This window comes from Phocoena sinus, chromosome 9 (genome assembly GCF_008692025.1).
Source record: "Phocoena sinus isolate mPhoSin1 chromosome 9, mPhoSin1.pri, whole genome shotgun sequence".
NCBI classification, from domain to species: Eukaryota; Metazoa; Chordata; class Mammalia; order Artiodactyla; family Phocoenidae; genus Phocoena; species Phocoena sinus.
The window spans coordinates 76,711,462-76,731,535 of record NC_045771.1 but is presented as its reverse complement, the minus strand read 5'-3'; the positions used below and the strand labels follow the sequence as shown (position 1 = coordinate 76,731,535).

General features: G+C 41.5%; 1 protein-coding gene and 1 pseudogene across 4 annotated transcripts in view; one reads left to right on the top strand and one right to left on the bottom strand.

Moving 5' to 3' along the window:
- The window catches only part of ABCB1 (ATP binding cassette subfamily B member 1), a 106,953-nt gene extending 92,882 nt beyond the window's left edge, over nucleotides 1–14,071 (bottom strand). For 3 of the 4 annotated variants that reach the window (XM_032643320.1, XM_032643322.1, XM_032643321.1), the window contains exons 1-3: nucleotides 13,937–14,071; nucleotides 13,302–13,375; nucleotides 7,925–7,985 (exon numbers count right to left, since the gene is read on the bottom strand). In XM_032643320.1, the coding sequence (XP_032499211.1) occupies nucleotides 7,925–7,985; nucleotides 13,302–13,369 (129 nt within the window). In that variant the 5' untranslated portion in view covers nucleotides 13,370–13,375; nucleotides 13,937–14,071. The remainder of the gene's footprint in view (nucleotides 1–7,924; nucleotides 7,986–13,301; nucleotides 13,376–13,936) is intronic. The other variant, XM_032643319.1, reaches the window with a different exon arrangement.
- Nucleotides 14,064–19,737, top strand: LOC116759160 (annotated as a pseudogene).
- The last annotated feature ends 337 nt before the right edge of the window (nucleotides 19,738–20,074 follow it).

Sequence of the window (20,074 nt, the reverse complement as noted above, 5' to 3'; positions counted from 1 at the left end):
TCCTTTGTGGAAAAGCTTCATAGAGGTGATGCTTCCTCCCAGCTTTAACAGTTTAGCAAGGGCTTAAAAGCAAGGAGGAAGGCATTCCAACCAGAAAGGACGCTAAGTTGAGGCAAGAACGATCACAGTGTGCCCAGAGAAGACTGGGGTCTCCCAGGCTTGGGGTGTGAGGTGTAGAAGCAGCAGGAAGAAGCTAACTGACCAAGAAGTACCCTTCACTGAGACAAGGCAAACCAGAATAGGCAAAGATATGGGGGGAAGGGGACAGAGAAGGGGCAGAGAAATCTCATTTGGTCCTGTTTCATGCCCATCCAGGGAATACGAGGAGAAAATTCAGTTTGAGGAGTACTTTTGTGACACTAGCGTATGTAGCAGAAGTCATGGGCGTGGACAAGATCATCTAGCAAGAAATAATGAGTGGGATTAAGAACAATTTGGAGGGGCTTCCCTGGTGGCGCAGTGGTTGAGAGTCCGCCTGCCGATTCAGGGGATGCGGGTTCGTGCCCCGGTCCGGAAAGATCCCACATGCCGCGGAGCAACTAAGCCCGAGCGCCATAGCCGCTGAGCCTGCGCGTCCGGAGCCTGTGCTCCGCAAGGAGAGAGGCCACAACAGTGAGAGGCCCGCGTACCGCAAAAAAAAAAAAGTAATACAAGGCATGGAATAACAAGTTAAATGACACCATAAGGAAGAAATAAAAATCGTCCAGAAAGTGAAGCATTCTATAGGACTATCGGTACTATTGTTTCACAGGTCAATGTCATTTAAAAAGAGGATAAAACTTTGGAATTCCCTGGAAGTCCAGTGGTTAGGACTCCATGCTCTCAATGCCAAGGGCCCAGATTAGATTCCTGGTCGGGGAACTAGAATTCCACAAGCAGTGCAGTGCAGCCCAAAAAAAGGAGAAAAGTGTTCTACCTAGATTCAGGAGAGACACAGTATTCAAATACCATCACTGACTGGATCCTGTTTTGAACAAATCAACTATAAGAGACATTTGGGGGAGCTAACTGGAAAAACGTGAATATAACTGACTATTAGATAGTATTACGGAATTACTGCTCATTTTGTTAAATATGATCATTGTATTATGTTTTAGAGCAAAATGTTTGGTAGTAAAATCTTTAAGAGATATAAACAGAGGTAGTTACTTACAAAACATCATGAAATCTCTAATTCCAGCTAAAATGTGTGGCAAAATGTTAACCATTATTAGTTATAGATAATGGTTATATGAGTATGAATTTTACTACTGCACCTTTCTACATGTTTGAAAAATCAAAATAAAACTTTGTAAAAGCAGGTTGGTTCTCCAACAGGCAAAGGCATGTCTCCTGATCTCAGGCTAGAAGGAATGAGCTAAAAGTGAGCACAGATACAAACAAGTGTCTGAGAATGAGGGTAAAGTTGAGACAGTTCAAACCTGATATTTATTTGTGAGGTGAGGCAGGATTGATTTCTGGAGGGAAAGTGGCAAGAAGCTTTGAGGAAAGGGGTAACATAAAGCTTCAGTGCAATGTCCCGCCTCTGTTATATACTAGAAAGGAGACTTTGGGGGGGAAAAAGTCTCTTAATAACCTTGAGCTTCAGTTTCTACATTTATAAAATGAGGAAAATACTCATATACACAGAAAGCGTCACATAGCTGTAATGAGGCTAAAAATGATAGTTAATAAAAGAAACCTTATTAGGCATTGGATATAATAACATACAACACAAGCAGGTACTGTGATCGGTTTTAGAAACCTAACAGTTAATAAAACTTCTCAGGAGCTTACAGTGAGGGAGCAGGTAGACAAAAAAATGTTGTAACACATCAGGTGAAGTGTAGAACAGGAGTTTCACTATAATCACAGCCCTTTAAGTACAAGGAAATGGAAAATGTTTGGTCAGATGTTGACAGGGAAGTGAGGGGGCAAACCAGAACCACACAGGTAGTATGCAAATAGTACAAGAGGGAAGAGTCGCATTCAACATTCATTCAATATCTAAGTACCTATTAAAGTTCCAGGCATGGTTCTAGGCACTTGGAGCACAGCAAGGAAGGAATCACACAAAACCACCTGCCCTCATGGAGCTTAGATTCAGAAAGAAGACAAACATAAACAAGAAATCAGACAGTGGTTAAGTACTCAGAAGACATATCACACAGGGTGACGTGCCACAGTGACAGGAAGCACCAGCGGGCTCAGATTGGCTGGGCGGGGAAAGTCTCTGTGAAAAGGCAACATCTGAGCTCAGTCCTCAGTGACAGGAAGGAAAAAGTCACGTGATAATCTGGGGACAGAGGTTCCAGGCAGAAAGAACACATGCAAAGGTCCTGGGGTGAATACAAGCTCAGAGTGTTTCAAGGACCAAACATAATTACCACTGTGGCAAGAAGAGGGTGAAGGAGATCTGCCTGCCGTGATATCAGAGATGAGACAGAGGTCAGATTATGGAGGGTATTTTATAGCCAGAGGAGGAAGTTTGGTTTTACTGTTAACTTCCCATCTAAGCGTAAAGGAAAGGCATTCGAGGGTTTGAAGGATGGAACGGAGGTGATCTGATGTGGCTACTGTGGGTAGAATAAGTTTTAGAAGCGCAAACATGGAGGAGAGCAACTAGGAGGTAAGACAGTGGTTGAGACAGTGAAGTCTTGACCAGGTGCAGGAGGGCAGAAAAATGCTCCGGCTTCCAAGCAGGTGCACATTCTAACCCCAGGGACCTGTGAATATGTGTCCTCACGTGGCAAAAATGACTCTGCAGACATGAAGGATATTGAGATGAGCAAACTATCCTGGATTACCCAAGCGGGCCCAATGTCACCATAAGGGTCCTTATCAGAGGGAGCCAGGGGGATCAGAGTCAGTAGTAGGAGAAATGCTAAGCAAGAGGGCAGAGTGAAGTAAGGAAGGGGCCACGAGTCCAAGAAGGCAGGAAGCCTGTAGAAGCTGAACAAGGAAGGAAACAGATTCTCTCTTAGAGCCTCCAGAAGAATCCAGCCCTGCTGGCACCTTGACTAGCCCAGTGAGACTTTGGGCCCCAGAACTATAAGACAATACATTTGTGTTGTTTTAAGCCACTAAGTTAGCGGTATTTTATTCCGACAGCAATAGAACATGAATACGCAATGTCAAAAAATGGATAATAAGGAACAATGGCCAAGCAAGAAGGATCATAAGCGGGGATGGAAGACATCCATTTGAGTTTACAGCGTTAGAGGTGGGAGTACACCCGGATGATAAACCAAAGGTCTTTGTCCACAGTGTAATTTACTAAAGGAAGGAAGGGATGAAGGTTGTTGGAACTGAAGAGGTCAAAGAATGTGGAGCTTAGGAGGCATTAATAAGGTTACCAAAAGAGAAGAATGAGAGCATAGGCGAACGAAGTAAAAGCAATCCAACGACAAGGTCCTCAATGGAGGAGCAAAAGTAACTAGAAATCAGTAGAGGGTATCACTGAAAATGGATAGAAGATATTATAATTGTCCAGAACCAAACTCAAACAGGGATGGAGTTTTGCATGAAAACAATTTGGAAGTGGTCACGTGAAACTAGAGAGCTGCCAACACTATCACTGGCCCCTGGGATTAGGGGTGGAGAACTCTAAATTCACAGGCAAAGATGACACAAGAAAAGAACCGCAGAACTAGGAGGAAAATGAGCAGACTGTGGCATCACAGATGCAAACAAGAGGAATGAATACGGTACACAGCGTCAGGTGCTACTTAAAGGTCAGGAAAGACTGTCCACTGAATTTGGTGAGTGCTGGAGATAGAAGTCAAATCATAATATGTTAAGAAGTGATTTGGAGGTGAAACAGACAGCAAAGGCAGCTCCTATGTGTGAAGCAAGCTAGAGGAGATGGCTTTAAGGAGGGCATTAGTGACATTAAAGACAGGTGACATGTAAATACCAATTGGAAAGACCCAGTTGAGAGGGAGAGATTGAGGATACAGAAGAGAAAGGATAGTAATAATAATAACGTAAGGTCCTTGAGAAGGCAGAGGATATAGAAGCCAAAATACAGTGTTCAAGTGGGTGATTAGATTTAAGAACCAAATGCTTCCTGTTACAATAGGAGGGAAGGAAGAAGCAACTGATCCAGGTACAGGTATGTTTGTTAGACTGGGAGAGAAGAGCTGAGGAACTTCTGTCAGGTGGCTTCCATTCAGTCTGTGAAATAAAAAAAGAGGTCATCCACCAAGAGTTGGGGTTAGGTGGGGAAAAGTGGGAAATCTGAGTAGAGTTTTAACATACTCAGCGAGAAGAGGAGGAATAGGGTTTCTGTGTGGGACACAGCCTATCGTGAGACTTTTCTCCAGCACCAATCAGATGTCGGGGTTCAGGCACCAAGAAAGCAGATGGCTGATTTTGCCTGGGCTGGGCATGACAAGTGACAGGTAAAAGGAAGTTTATAGTTCGGGCAAGAGTATCACTAAAGTGATGACCATTGCTCTAAACTGATAAGAAAGGGAATGGGGGCTTCCCTGGTGGCGCAGTGGTTGAGAGTCCACCTGCCGATGCAGGGGACACGGGTTCGTGCCCCGGTCCGGGAAGATCCCACATGCCGCGGAGCAGCTGGGCCTGTGAGCCATGGCCGCTGAGCCTGCGCGTCCGGAGCCTGTGCTCCGCAGCAGGAGAGGCCACAACAGTGAGGGGCCCACGTACAAAAAAAAAAGAAAGGGAATGGAAACAGGAAGGGGCTGATTGGGAAACTGATGGGTCAGGGGACTCAAGGTCCAAGGAAAACAGTGAGCAGATTGAAGAGAGAGGAGATGGCTGGCTAATTCAGTCTGGCTGCTTCAAAATGGTACTTTGGAGGTAGAACAGTTTCAAGCAACAGCAAAATGCAGGATGTGAGAGGGTGGCTGGAATAAAGGGGAGGGAAAAATTACTGCCGCTGTGAAGGTCAAAGAGTGGTTATTCTTATAACACCATAGAAGTCACCTAAGATAGTAGGAGTATCAGGGGTGGAGAGGGAGACACTGAACAAGGTGGTAAAGTCTCCAGTGAAGAATGACCAAGTGGCTGGAAAACAACAGCATCAACAAAGAACCCTTCAATTCCAGGGAAATAAAATTTTAACCAACCATATACTATCATAAAGGATTAACGTTGTTAAAAGCTCTGGACGTAGCGTAAGCAGATCTTGGCAAAATTCTGGGCCTTTCCCCTTACTAGCTATGTGACTGTGTGACTAAATACATTGCTTAAACCTCTCTCGAGTCTGTTTCATCTTCTGGACCATCAGGATAACACAAGTTCCTACATTACAGGGTCACTGTGAGGATGAAGTTAAATAATACACATGGGTGCTTAACAGATGCCTGGCACAGAGGAAGCACTGAACATTGCCACCTATTCTCTATTTAGAAAAAAAATTAATGTTTCAATAAGATACATAAAGTAGAAAGATCAGAGCTGAATCTGCAGCAAGGGTGTTTAACCTTTAAGGAGCGCTTTGTGTAAGAAGTGTAGCCCAACTTGTATCGCTCCCGCCCCAATTTCCAGTTGTCCAGTTTCCTCACTTGTTTTAGATTTTATTTTGTATTTCTGTAAATGTTGAAACAAAGCCTAACAGAAATAAAATAAAGGCCAGTAGAAAAATCTGAATCTATTCCTTACCTCTTTTTCATCATTTTCTCAAGACTGCCAAAAAGTCTTCTACTAGAAAAAAGTTAACAGGGATGGTGTACAGAAAACAGTGAACGCTGCAAGCCTGAGACTGCATTCAAGGTTAGCCCTTGGCTGGCATCTAGAATTTGGATTTTGGGGAGAGTAACCATCACCCTAACTGACAAAAGTGGCCAAACTATTTGTACAAACAATGTGCTTTATGCTGAAGGTCTGCCTTCCTTCTGTGAGTCTGGAATTTTGGTACACGCTGCGCCTACGTGATCAGCCCCCAGTCAAAAACCGTTGGGCACTGAGTCTCTAATGAGCTTCCCTGACAGACAGCATTTCACACATGTTGTCACAGCTCATTGCTGGGGGAATAAAGTTGACTCCACTGGGACAAGACATTGGGGGCTTCTCTTGGACCTCTCCCTCTTTCCTTTGCCCATTGCTGATTTGGCCGTAAATCTTAGCCACGAGTATGGCAATATGCCAAGTCCTGTGAGTCCTCCAAGTGAATCATCAAACCTGGGGTTCTTGGAAACGCCCAACACATATCAGTTTTTGTCTTAGCTGGAAATTTTTATGCATCAGCAATGCCAACAGCATCAGCATTTTACTGTTAAATGTTCTTAATATGTCCCTGTCTATATGCGTTTTATACACAAGTTCACAGTTAACTCTGTCAGCTCTTCAAGAAAAAGGCATGAGAAAGCGCCACTTAAATAGTCCAGCTTTTCCTCAAAAGACTTAGAACATATTCCTTCTATGCCATCCTGAGCGCTGTGATTTACAACATGAATTTCCTAGGTCTGAATCTTGGCCCTGCTGAGGATTCCTGGGCAAGTTAATAAGTCTCACCTCACTTTCTCTATCTGTAAAATTAGAATAATAATAGTATCTCTCTTCAAGGGAGTTGTAAAGATTAAATGCGTTGATATAGGAAGTGCTTAGTGCAACACGTGGCATAAAGAGCTGTATTTATGTTATAATTGTTAGCCTTCAAACTCCAGATGTTTATTCTTTTGTGGGCTCAATTGTATTGATAGTATTACTTCTATATATTAGGTCTGTTAAATTTTCTAAAACAGAAGACTGATTTTTTCAATCTAAGTTACTTATAAAACAAAATTACAAAAGACAGAAATATTTTGGTCTCCAAATGATAGAACGGAAATTAAGTCTTGGCAGTAAACCCTATTTTAACATCAAAGCTTCTTTTAGTACAAGAATATAAGAATGAACTCTAAAACAAATAAAAACTGTCACTTGATTATTCAAGTAGTCCTTCTGAGAATGACCCAAGTGCATAGCCTCATTGCCCCAAAATTCCAAAGAGAGTGGAAACAGACTCAAAGGTGGAACTTCAGCAGAACTTCCTGCAGTGCAGGAAGATGAAGTTCTTATAAGACAACCAGAGTGCTCGGTGTAAAAGGCAACACGTTTTTCCTGCCTATAAGCATTTTCTTGTTCAATTTACTAATATTCATTTTACAAGATGGATTACCGCCCCCATACACACATTTTAGAATTGTCTGGTGTGTTACGCCTGAATTATATAGTGTGCACTACAAGACTTAATTGGTTCAGCAGTCTTCCAGGTTCTACTTGCACAGTTCACCTAAATCTGCATTCTCAGGGGAAAAAAAAAAAAAAGGATCCAGCTAGAGAGAGACCATCAACCAGCCTGTCTCAATCCAAATCTGATTAAAAGAAAAGCTTCTAAGCAGCTACTGTGAAACCAGAAAATAAGATAAAGAATTAATTATACTCCATGAAACCAGAAAATAAGATAAAGAATTAATTATATTAAGGTTTTCAAATTCCAGATTCCAGTTATTCAGCACAGAAGAATAATGCCATGTACTAAGTCATAGTAATAAATAATACATTGCTAACTTCTATTATATGAGTGTCTGGGACTTTGACCACAAACCTGCCAGGATTACGGCCCTTGTCGACAGGGCACCCCGTTTTTTCTTTGATCCACACTTCACGTGGCTGGTTTCCTCTATCTAGATGGCTGAGACCATCACTGGGAGAAGTGCTTGCATAGGTAACATATCACTGGCGACATAACTAACTAGGAGAATACTGAAATCCAGGCTAGGAAGGGTGAGTCTGGAGGCTCATTGTACACAGCAAGTTATGACTGGCATTCCCCTGAAAACAAACTAAATTAAACGAATTCATTTTACCTCTCCATTAACAAATACAAACAAATTTTTCTCCAAGAAAGTATTATACCAGATGAAATACCTCATTTCTAGATCGGGAGAAGTCAAATTTCCAAAGCACTTTGAATAGTGAATACATTCAAACTCACCACTGCAAAAGTACTGACAGTTGGTTTCTTTTCTTTCTTCTCATCTTTTTTACTGAAAAACCTAGCAATAGAATTACATAAAACTTTAAAAACTATATAAATCTTTAATTACCCAATTAACATAGAGCTTATATTTAATAACAAATAGGACAAAGAAACATGTCTACAATGTTATTAAAAAAACAGGTTATAATACGATCCCATTTATGAAGTTTAAGTATGTTTACATATACCTTAGAAATCTATACATGTGGTTATCACTGGGTGTTGAGATTTCTACCAAAATATTTTCTTCCTTGTGCCTTTGGTATTTCCTAATTTTCTATGGTGAATACACAGAGACACAAGACTTTTGCAATTAGAAAAAATAATACTAAAAAAAGAGAGTTTCCTGTTTTTCTTCTAATTAGAAAATCATTCATGCTCTCCAGACTTAATCCCCTTAATTATCACCTGAGTAATTCTAGCAGCAGAGAGCTAGTCTATCTACCTGGATATTATCCTTAATCATTCCCTTTACCTAGTGGAGAGGAGCGGCAAACAGATGCAGGGCATAAATTACCCTGAGAAAGGTAATTAAATCACTTTCCTTGAGTAAATCTAATTCTGAAAAGATGTCTGGAGCCCTAAATGGACCATTAAGGCAATAAACGCAACCTAGAAAAACTGCCATCAAAAAAGATGGTTTGTAAACTGCAAAAAAGCGGTCCTCAGGCAGAGACAGGAAGGTCAAGTATTTTGAGCGCAGATTCAAAACTCTGTAACTAGTTTTCTATTCTATGTAACTGCCACCTATCATATGAAAGCAAACCAACCAAAACTAGCCTCCGCAACTACATTTTCATATTTATAAAAGAAAGACTATTTCAGGGAAGAATTACATTATTTTTACACAGCTTTTCCAGTTCAAAAAGTAAATTCATCTTTGTTCTTTACGCTAAGCAAAGTCAAAGAGTTGAAGCAACTTCTAAAGAAAAAAAATCCAGCGTCTACCCCATATTTGGCTTTGGAGTGATGTTCAACGGACATAAAAACACACAAAATACACAAACATAACTCTTCAGATTTGATTCCACCCTATTCCCAGTAAAGGCGTGGTTTCAGTATCCCTGAAATCAGGATGAGAGGAAAAAAAATAGTCATACATAATTGAGTTTTAGCTCTAAGCTTTTTATTTATTTTTTCATTCTCTAAAACTGCAGCTACTCTGAAGAATTTATAATGTTCCAGACACTGGCTAAGTAAACACTTCCCATACAGGAGCTCATTTAATCTTAATCTCTGTGAGGCAGGCACATTTTTGTCCTTCCTTTAAAGACAAGAGAACTGCAGGTGAGAAGAGTTAACTAATTTGTCCAAGGTCACACAGCTAGAACAAGGCCAAGATTGAAACTGCAAAGTCTAACTCCCAAACACCAGGCTATCTGGTGCAACCTCAGAATTCTGAGACGCTGCATTGCAAGGAAATGCACATATAAACTGACTCTCACCCCTCCTAGAAGACTCATTTATCCCCATCCGCTCAAACACAGTGCTGACAAATGGCAAAAGTCGCTTATCAAGCCTCATTTTAATAAAGAATCTTAACAAATACAAATATGCCAAATGGTACTACTACCCAAGCATTATACCTATTAGCAAAGCCACGTGCTTCTTTATAATTTCAAATATAGTTTAAAAAAAAACTCACAGAAAAAGAAATAAGATTTATGGTTATTAGAGGGGGGAGAGGGGATGAGAGGCAGCTGGTCCAAAGGTACAAACTTCCAGTTATAAAATAAAGAAGTACTGGAGATGTAATGTACAAGAAGATGACTACAGTTAACACTGCTGTATGATATATACACACACATATATATAAACGTTAAGAGAGTAGATCCTAAACGTTCTCATCACAATAAGAAAAAATTTTTCTTTTATCTATAAGAGATGATGGACGTTACCAAAACTTGTTGTGGTAATATTTCACAATATTTATAAGCCAAACCATATGCTGTACACTTTAAACTTACGTGGTGTTGTAGGTCAATTATATCTCAATAAAACTGCTCAAAACTCAATAGACTATATATATATAAATATATAGTTTTATTAAGAACAGATTAAAATCAGTAATGGTGAGCACAATTTAATAAGAGCTACTTAACCAAAAAAAAAACAATTTCTAGGGCTTCCCTGGTGGCGCAGTGGTTGAGAGTCCGCCTGCCGATGCAGGGGACACGGGTTCGTGCCCTGCTCCGGGAGGATCCCACATGCCGTGGAGCGGCTGGGCCCGTGAGCCATGGCCGCTGAGCCTGCGCGTCCGGAGCCTGTGCTCCACAGCGGGAGAGGCCACAACGGTGAGAGGCCCGCGTCGGGCAAAAAAAAAAAAAAAAAAAAAATTTCTAGTTTGAAAAAAAAAGTCTATAGGCCGTGATAAGAATCAACAATAAAATGAAGGTATGTGCAGGCTCAAACGAATCTTTTTTCTGTTTTTCAAAATATGGCCTCTATTTTATTTTTTGAAGAATATAAGTAAATGTCCCACAAATATTTATTGAACATCTTTTTCAAAAATGGAGGTATAACTGACATACAACATTGTATTCGTTTCAGGTGTACAAATTGTCTGGTGTGTTATGCCTGAATTATAAAGTGTGCACTGCAAGACTTAGCTGGTTCAGCAGTCTTCCAGGTTCTACTTGCACAGTTCACCTAAATCTGTATGATCTGTATCAAATCTGAATGATTTGATATTTGCATATATTGTGAAATGATCACCACAGTTAAGTCTAGTTAACATCTGTCATCATACAGAGTCATAGAATTTTTTCCTTGTGATGAGAACTTTTAAGATTTTCTCTCTTAGCGACTTTCAAATATGCAATATAGTATTATTAACTATAGTTGCCACGCTGTACATTACATCCCCATGACTTATATTATAACTGGAAACTTGTACCTTTTGACTCCCTTCACCCATTTTGCCCCCCTTTCCCCCACCTCTGGAAACCACCAACCTGTCAAATGTCTTTATCATTTCCTTCCACATACCCTTAATACTTCCTACTCCAATATCCCTAAGTGTTTGTGTCAAAAATACATAGTTGTTTAAGGTACCAAGTTTAAAAGTCAAAAACAAAACGGGAAATATCTACCTTCCACTCTTTGTAATCTATTTTCTTTTTGTTTATTTGGGAGTTTTTTTATTATGCAAGTTTTCAAATAAACAAAAAAATCTAAAGAACAGTAATAAGACTACCCATAAAAAATTCACCTAGATTCAACAACTGAACATTTTGACCATATTTTCTTTATCTGCATAACAAAATATATAACTGTTAAAATTTTGCTGAACTATTTGAAAGTAAGCTGCAAACATCATGGCACTTCACACGTTTTCCTACCATTAACACATATAATAAAATTAACAGCAATTTGATATCATCTAATATCCAATCCACATTGAAAATTTCCAAGAATGTTTTCTATAGGTTTTTCCTTTTTTGGAACTGATGTAATAAAGGCTCACACATCACATTTGGTGGTTTTGTCTCTTTAGTCTCTCTTTTAAATCTAGAAGTCCTCCTCCCCACCTACCCCCGCCAAACATTGACTTTTTATAAGAACAAAAACAGATGTCTTATAAAATGTCCCACATCTTGGATATGGCTGTTTCAAACTTAGTCTAAACTGAGACGTGCAATAAGTACGAAACACCCAGATTTGAGGACTTAGTATGAAAAAGAGAATGTAAACCCTCTTGTTAATAATTCTGTTTACATGTTTAAATGATAATATTTTGTATATACTTGGATCCCTAAAATATATTTTCAAAGTTAATTTCACCTGTTTCTTTTTACTTTTTAAATGTTGCTATTAGAAACTTAATAATTACAAATGTGGTTCACATTATATTTCTATTGGACAGCATTAGTCTGGAAGCTTGATTGGATTCACTGAATGATTTGCAAACCTACTTCGTGGTGGTGCCGTGTCAGTAAAGTCTATTCCACCATAAGCCAGGCCAGGTCTGATCATTTGGTCAAGATTCCTAACTGCAAAATCTCTCCACTGGAAAACCACACTTTCCTTTTTCCAATTAAGAATTGTGGCTAATTCTTAGATTCAGCCTTTCTCTGAGTGCTTTGGGATCCATTAACAATCCTTGCCCGAATCAATTATAACAATGCAGGTTTCAATATGATTGCTGGCATTTTTCTGTAAAGAAGTTTCTCTCTCTCTCTCTCTCTCTCTCTCTCTCTCTCTTACTTGTCTCACCCTTAGTTTTCCTCCTCCTCTCCTAATTTTATTAAGAATTCATTTATTCAGTATTTCACAGTCGAGTACAGTCATTATTCTTTTTGACGCTCAAACTGTCTCAGATTCGGCCAGTGGAAGCCCCTTCAAGCCAGCTCCTGTGTCCTTTTTGACAACTGCCCTGAACTTCACTGTTTTCAGGTACCACAAAGCTACTCCAGGCTCAGGCTCAATTGGTATTAGCCCTTTCTCTATGGGGCGCAGATTCTTTTTGTAATGAACGATATTGAGAAACCAAGATCTGACACTAAGTGTGCAATTTGCCACTATCCCTTTCAGTGGACAGAAACTGAACTATTTAAAAAAATCATGAAATCACACTGAAGTTTCTAATTCAAATTTAACATTGTTTTTAAAAAGCTTATTTAATGACCACATTTGTATTCCTTTTCTCTTACACTGAAAAGCTTGGTTTCTAATAATATTAATATATTTACTAAATTGTTTTATTTTACAATTTATTACTAACAAAAAGCTTATTGAGCAAAATTTTAAATTTCATGTACAGACACTGCACTGTGATCAAAATTCACTTAAGATAGTTATCTTCCCTATGTGGTTACAGTACCAACTCTATATATAATCAGGATAATTTCACACCATTCTAGTAACTTCTTTGGTAGTACACTCCTCTCACAATTTCTTTTACAAGGGTGAGCTATTCATTGCCTTAAAATTAAAAAAAATGCTTAAATGCAGTTGTGGCCTTCTGTCCCATCTGCCATGCCACAAACATGCAATGTTTATGTGACTGTTTTACCAGAAGGAACAAAGGACCACAAAGCAGAACACAAGCAGCACATGGTTCAGGCTCGTCGGCGACCAACACCACTTGTAAAGCAGGTTATAAAACACCGAAAAGAAAATGAGCACTGGCCTGTATGGGACCAGAAAGCTGAGGTAGAAGCTCACCATGCAAACGCTGTGCTCAACTCAGCCAGCGAACTTCTGCAGCTGCTTGCATTTAAGATAAACATCATCATCATCATCAGCTGATCATTTATTTCAGAGCTGAAGGCTAGAAACAAATTTCCCAAAAATCTCAAGCCGTGTAAAGTTTGAAAATGAAACAGACTACCTTTTCTTGTCCCTTTTCAAGAAGTTCTCCCCCCCTGCTCTTCCACTGCGGCCTTCTTCAAGATCCATCGCGACCTGAGGAGAAACCACAGCGGATTAGCCAAACGCAAGATCCGCGGAAGGCAAAGGTGAGGCTGAACTTGAGTCCCGCGCGAGGAACGGAAGGGCGGGGCGCTCGCCCTGATGCTCCAGCCGCTCGCAGGCGCGATGGTCCCCGCACAAACTTGCCTCCGCGCCCAGCATCCAGCCTCCGCAGGCGAGCAGAGTTGCAGGGGTGCGGCGCGGCCCGGACTTCGCCCGCCTCCACTGCGGCTCTGCCTCTCGGTGGTTCGCCTCGCCGTCCACCAGCCCGCGGGCTCGGAGCCAGGCTTCCGACACCGCGCTGTCTCTGCGGGCTCTGGGCAGCAAACTGAAGGACGCATGGCTAGCACCGAAAACTAGGGGCTGGGGTGCTCCAGGAGCTCCCCGACTGAGAATAAGTCTCACCTCACTTGGTCCCCTTGGACTTGCCAAGTGGAATCTCCCCCTCCCTCTCCTCAGAAGCCCTCTTCGCACAGGGACCAAGCTCAAGAAATTGGAGAGCGCGCCCTTCCCGCGAACCGTCTCCCTCTAGTCCCCAGCCTCGCGCTTCCCTACCTCGGGCTTTCTTTTGGAACGTCCACTAAGACGTGAATCTTGAAAGAAGAGATTCAGACTCCAGCGGAAAGTCGCGGCGGATGCGAGCAGCGGCCGCCGCCGCCGAGCCTAGAGGAGCGCTGCCCGAATGCGCACGGGCTTCCCGTGCCGAAGGGAGCGAGGAGGGAGCGCGCAGACCACGCCCTGGTGCTCCGCTCCCCAGCCAATCAGCCGGACCGCTCGGGACCGCTGGATTGAACGCAGATTGCTCGACAAGTTACGAAACTGGTTGGAATTGCTAGAGGAATGTCCTCGCTTCTGTTGCCCCTCAGCAAAAGGACGAGTAGAGGAACGCTTATCAGCTGACTCATCAAGGACTTGCACATTCATAGGGGCCTGTCTGTACAATTCCAAACAAGTCTCCATATCCACCAAAGTATGTGTAGATAGATAGATATAAATGTGAATATACAATTCGCTCCTTGTGGCTCGAGTAGATACTACTGCCCATTCTGTAGTTAAAACGAGTTAAAATTCCCTTCCAAGCAGCACCTTTAAAAAGGCCAGGTGAAATTTTTCTGCAGGTCTTTCTTCAGTATGTTAGACCGTTTCTAAGGTGTATCTGTTCATGTTTTATTTGAAGAGAAATAGAAGTAGGAAGATTTTTTTTAAAAATCGTGTAAGTCGAAACGGACATTTCAGGGTGGAAATGTAATTAAAAGAATGTAATCTTTTCCGATTGTAGCCATCAGGGGAATGCCCATGTTTTTCTCAAGGCGTTTTAAAACTCTTATATTTTAATTCGGATTCTTAAAGTATCGTGTATTTTAGCATATTACGTTGGTGGTAATTTAATTCCATATTTACTGTTACCATTTACAGTTTTTTTCTGGTCCTCTCTTTTCCTCAAGTTGTTGAAAAGTGCAATCTTCACAATTCAAATTCATAAAGCAGTGTTAACTCACATCGGAGCTTTACGTACTTATCAACCCAGGGGAAACGGATGTTGTAACTTTTTGTCTGCGGTCTCCAAGTTACAGGAGTTACTCTCAGCTCGCTGCAAAAGTGTAAAAGAAGAAAATCCTTTTATTTTTTACTGCATAGTGTATTTTCCGCACTTTAAGTAACTCATACTTCAAAGCCATAATTTTCTTTCCATCCTTTATTCCAGATTTTCCTTGCCTTGATTTTTTTTCTTAGCCACACGATAAGGTTTCTTTCTTTACAAACTGTTAATTAGACCCTCTAACAAGCCACTCATTTTCTCTGTGTTCTAATTGTATATGTGTGTGTACAGCATTGGCCCAACTATTTAAAGGTGTAACACTAACCCTGTGTTCCACCTGGGGCAAATGTATGAAGAGTTCCTCTTTCTCCCATGTGTTTTTAATCTGGTTCATGCCTCTGCTCTTTGTTTCCAGTTCTGTTTTACCTTGTCCCACCTTTAGTTTATGTGATCTTGTTATATATTTTGTACCCTTGAAAATAAATCCCCCCTAAATCCTCCCTAAAACAATGCAGGATTTTTTTTTAATTCAAGTATAGTTGATTTACAATGTTGTATTAGTTTCAGGTGTACAGTAAAGTGATTCCATTAGTTACATATATATATTCTTTTTCAGGTTCTTTTCCATTATAGTTTATTACAAGATGTAGAATATACCTCCCTGTGCTATACAGTAGGTCTTCATTGTTTATTTTATATATAACAGTGTGTATGTTAATCCCAAACTCCTAGTTTATCTCTCCCCCCTTCCCCCTTGGTAACCATAAGTTTGTTTTCTATGTGAGTCTATTTCTGTTTTTTGTTCATTTGTATCATTTTTTTAGACTCCACATAAAAGTAATGTGACATTTGTCTTTGTCTGACTTACTTCACTTAGTATGATAATCTCTAGGTCCATCCATGTTGCTGCAAATGGCATTATTTCATTGTTTTTTATGGCTAACAGGATTTTTTTAAGTATTACATATATTATGCTGATTGCACTATTTCTACAGGCTTGAGGTTCAAGTGAAAATCTCTATCAAGGACATACATAGTTTAAGGAGCATAATAGCCCAGAGAATTTTTAGTAAAGCTCTGTCTTTCTACTATATATATATGTTATATATATATTTTAGTTGCTTTGCTCCACCGACATGAAGATATGGACATAAAATACAATGGACCTAAAACAGTGGACAGTTCCAGCTACTCCCAAGCCATAGGCCTGGACTTTAAAGACTTTGACTCCTGTCTCACATTACTGCCAGCCACTCCTGGTAATATCAAACAGCTGGACTAGGCACTTCCTCTATGAGCCTCATTAATTTCAGGTGAAACCCCTTAGAAAGCAGCCCCTTTGCAAGTCTTGACTCACACACCTTCACACAAGCAGCTATTTTTCCTTTTTGAAGTGTGCCTCCCCATAATTCTGTACCTTCCTGCCCTCCACTGGCAAGTAGTCCTTTCACCAACTTGTCTGTACTCTCCCAACACTCAAGATTTGCATCCCTGCTGCGGTCTATTCTGTACGTACCTGTGGGAATAATAATAACAAACCTTGAGTAAGCACTGGCCGTGTACTAGGAATTTTCCCAAGCACTTGAAAGAGATTAACTCATTTAATCCCCACAATTATCCTCTGATGTATGTACTATTATTGTTACTAACATTTTACAGTGAAAGAAACTGAGGTTGACATTGTGTGCCCAAAGTCACACAATTGGTAAGCAGCTGACCCAGGACTTGAAAGCAGTCCAGCTCCCAGCCCTCATAAATACACTCTTAACCACTCCTACACCATGGTACACTACTATAGTACACTCTCATACACTGCCTTTTCGAGCCTCCCACCCCACGCTGTGAAACATTTGTATCTTATGACTCCATCTTAGAAATCCTGCAGTGCCTCCTTAATCTGAACTATTTCATATCTGAGAGTTTCCCCTTGGCTTTTGTTTGTTTTTGCGGTACGTGCGCCTCTCACTGTTGTGGCCTCTCCCGTTACGGAACACAGGCTCCGGACGCGCAGGCTCAGCGGCCATGGCTCACGGGCCCAGCCGCTCCGCGGCATGTGGGATCCTCCCGGACCGGGGCACGAACCCGTGGCCCCTGCATCGGCAGGCAGACTCTCAACCACTGCGCCACCAGGGAAGCCCTCCCCTTGGCTTTTAAGGACTGTAGCACACTCTCTCTATCTTCATTCATCTCACTTCCATACACTCTCTCCCTTGCCCCCAACACATCCATGGGTGTTCACTCCATTTCAGCCCAACTCACCTCTCAGATGATTTGCTCTTTCTTTCACTCTGTGCTTTTCCACATGTAAATCTTTAAATTAATTTACAGCAATTTTCTTTTTTGGTACCTGACTCCACAAACAACCTGGACTTACATTCGAGTACTACTTCTACTGTTTTTGCTGTGTAAGTTTGAACAGGTTGCTTAACTTTCCAGTCCCTGAGTTGCCTCTTTGGTAAAAAGAAAATAGTAGTGGTACCTCATGGAGTTATTGCAAAATTAAGTGATTTGTGTATTTAAAAGGCTTGTACAGTGCCTCAAACATGTTAAACACCCAACAATTGCTATATATCAGTAATAAAATCCCCTTCTCAGTCTATTTTTGCCCTTCCTTGGCACTCATGTATGTAGCTACATTTATTTATTCCCTGTATTCCCTTCCTTTCAAAGGAGCAAAAGAGGGGAAAAATCAGTACCAAAATAATAAAGAAAATGAGTGAATACAGTTTCACTTCACACCTTTACTGCCACTTTCCCTAGCATCTGTCACCACAAATATTGCAATAACTTCAAAAATGGTCTCTATTTCTACCTTTACCCCCATTTTTTTTCATCTCCCGTTTGCTGTTTATTCAGAAGAAACAGGAAAATGTGCTCCATGAAAACAAAGATGTAAATCGAGGAAAAGAAACTCAAGAAATCCAAAAAATGCACAATTCAATACCTTTACCCTCTTTAACAGTCCCTCTCCACCTTCCCCTCCCCAGGGTCTATTGTTAAGAGTAGGTGAAGTCAATGGTTTCCTCTCTCACTGAGAGTAAAATCCAAAGTACTTCCTATGGCCTATAAGTCCCTCCAAGACCCGGCCCCCTCTCACCTCTGACCTCATCTCCTTTTACTCTTTCCTGGGTTATTCACTTCCAGTCTCATCAGCCTTCTCTGCTTTGATAACCCAAGCATGCTTCTTCCTCCGGGCATTTATAGTAGTTCTAGCTACACCCAAGCCACAGTCTTTGACTTTAAAGACATTGACTCCTATCTCACATTACTGCCAGCCACTCCTGATAATAAAGAGCTGGAGTAGACACTTTCTCTTTGAGCCTCATTAATTTCTGGTGAAACCCCTTAGAAAGCAGCCCCTTTGCATGTCTTGACTCCCTTAAATTAGCTGTACCATATGACCCATTTCTTCATTTTTTCAGGTCTTTACTCAGATGTCAGAAGCTATTTTGTTTGAAGAACCTAGAAACAGTGTCTGGCACATAATAAATGTTCAGTAAACATGTTTTAAGGGAATAGAAAAAAATGAATGTGCAGGTTGACTCAGAAAAATGTGGACTAAGTATAAAATTATATAAAGGCTTTTGGGTCTTATTTTTATGCTGCTTAAATTTTTAAAAATTATGCTTATACTTACTGGGATATTTCTTCATAATTCTGGGCCTCAGTTCAGTCAATATTTGTTCCACAAACATTTACTGCGTGCCTGCCATAAGCCAAAAACTGTGCTAAATTGTAGTGACAGATAATGTAAACATTATATTCTGCCTTCAGGGAGATTGTAGATTATTTTATTTATACAAGTTCTTCTGGCCCAGATAGACTGGGATTGTGTGTTTTATTGTTTTTTTGTTTGTACTGCAGTTCATGTAGTGCTTTTCCTGTGGCAGAGATATCATAAATACCATTGTCAGGCTAGTTGCCTTATTTTCTTTGAAACTGTCTGCCATCCAAAGTAACGTAGCCCTCGCTCTTCTCCTCCTTAAAAACAGCAGACGGCAGATGAAGCCAGTGCTGGGGAAGGGCCCGGAGGTTGGGGGGAGGGGGCCTGGAATAGGAGACCGCGGTGTCTTCCGAGGAGGCCACAGATCTCATGGAGGCAAGGCAGAAGACAAGGAGTGGCTCCCTGTCACCAAGCTGGACCACCTGGTCAAGGACACGAAGATCAAGTCCCTGGACGAGATCTATCTCCTCTCTCTGCCCATCAAAGAGTCTGAGATCATTGACTTTTTCCTGGAGGGCATGCCTCAAGGATGAGGTTTGAAGATTATCCCTGGCAAAAGCAGACCGGTGCTGGCCGGAAGGCCAGGTTCAAGGCATTTGACGCCACTGGGGATTACAACGGACATGTCGGTTTGGATGTCAAGTGCTCTAAGGAGGTAGCCACTGCCCTCCATGGGGTCATCATTTTGGCCAAGCTCCGCATCGTCCCCACGCGGCCAGGCTACTGGGGGAACAAGATTGGCAAGCCCCATACCATCCCTGGCAAGGTGACTGGCCACTGTTGCTCTGTGCTGGTGCGCTTCATCCCTGCCCCCAGGGGCACTGACATCATCTCAGCCCCTGTGCCCAAGAAGCTACTGATGATGGCCGGAATTGACGACCACTACACCTCTGCCAAGGGCTGCACCACCACCCTGGGCAACTTTCTGATGCCATTTCCAAGACCTACAGTTATCTCACTCCTGTTCTGTGGAGAGAGATGGTGTTTACCAAATCTCCGTATCAGGAATTCACTGACCATCTTGTAAAGACCCACACCAGAATTTCTGCGCAGAGGACCCAGGCTCCAGCTATAGCCACCACATAGTTTTCTTTCTTTTTTTTTTTTTTTGCTGTACGCGGGCCTCTCACTGTTGTGGCCTCTCCCGTTGCGGAGCACAGGCTCCGGATGCGCAGGCTCAGCGGCCATGGCTCACGGGCCCAGCCGCTCCGCGGCATGTGGGATCTTCCCGGACCGGGGCACGAACCCGTGTCCCCTGCATCGGCAGGCGGATTCACAACCACTGCGCCACCAGGGAAGCCCCACCACATAGTTTTATATGAGAAGAATAAAGTGAATGAAGCCAGAAAAAAAAAAATTAACCTCTTCTGAAACATACCTTTTTACCCTACATCAAGCAAAACTAATATTCAAAGATCTACCAAGCAAC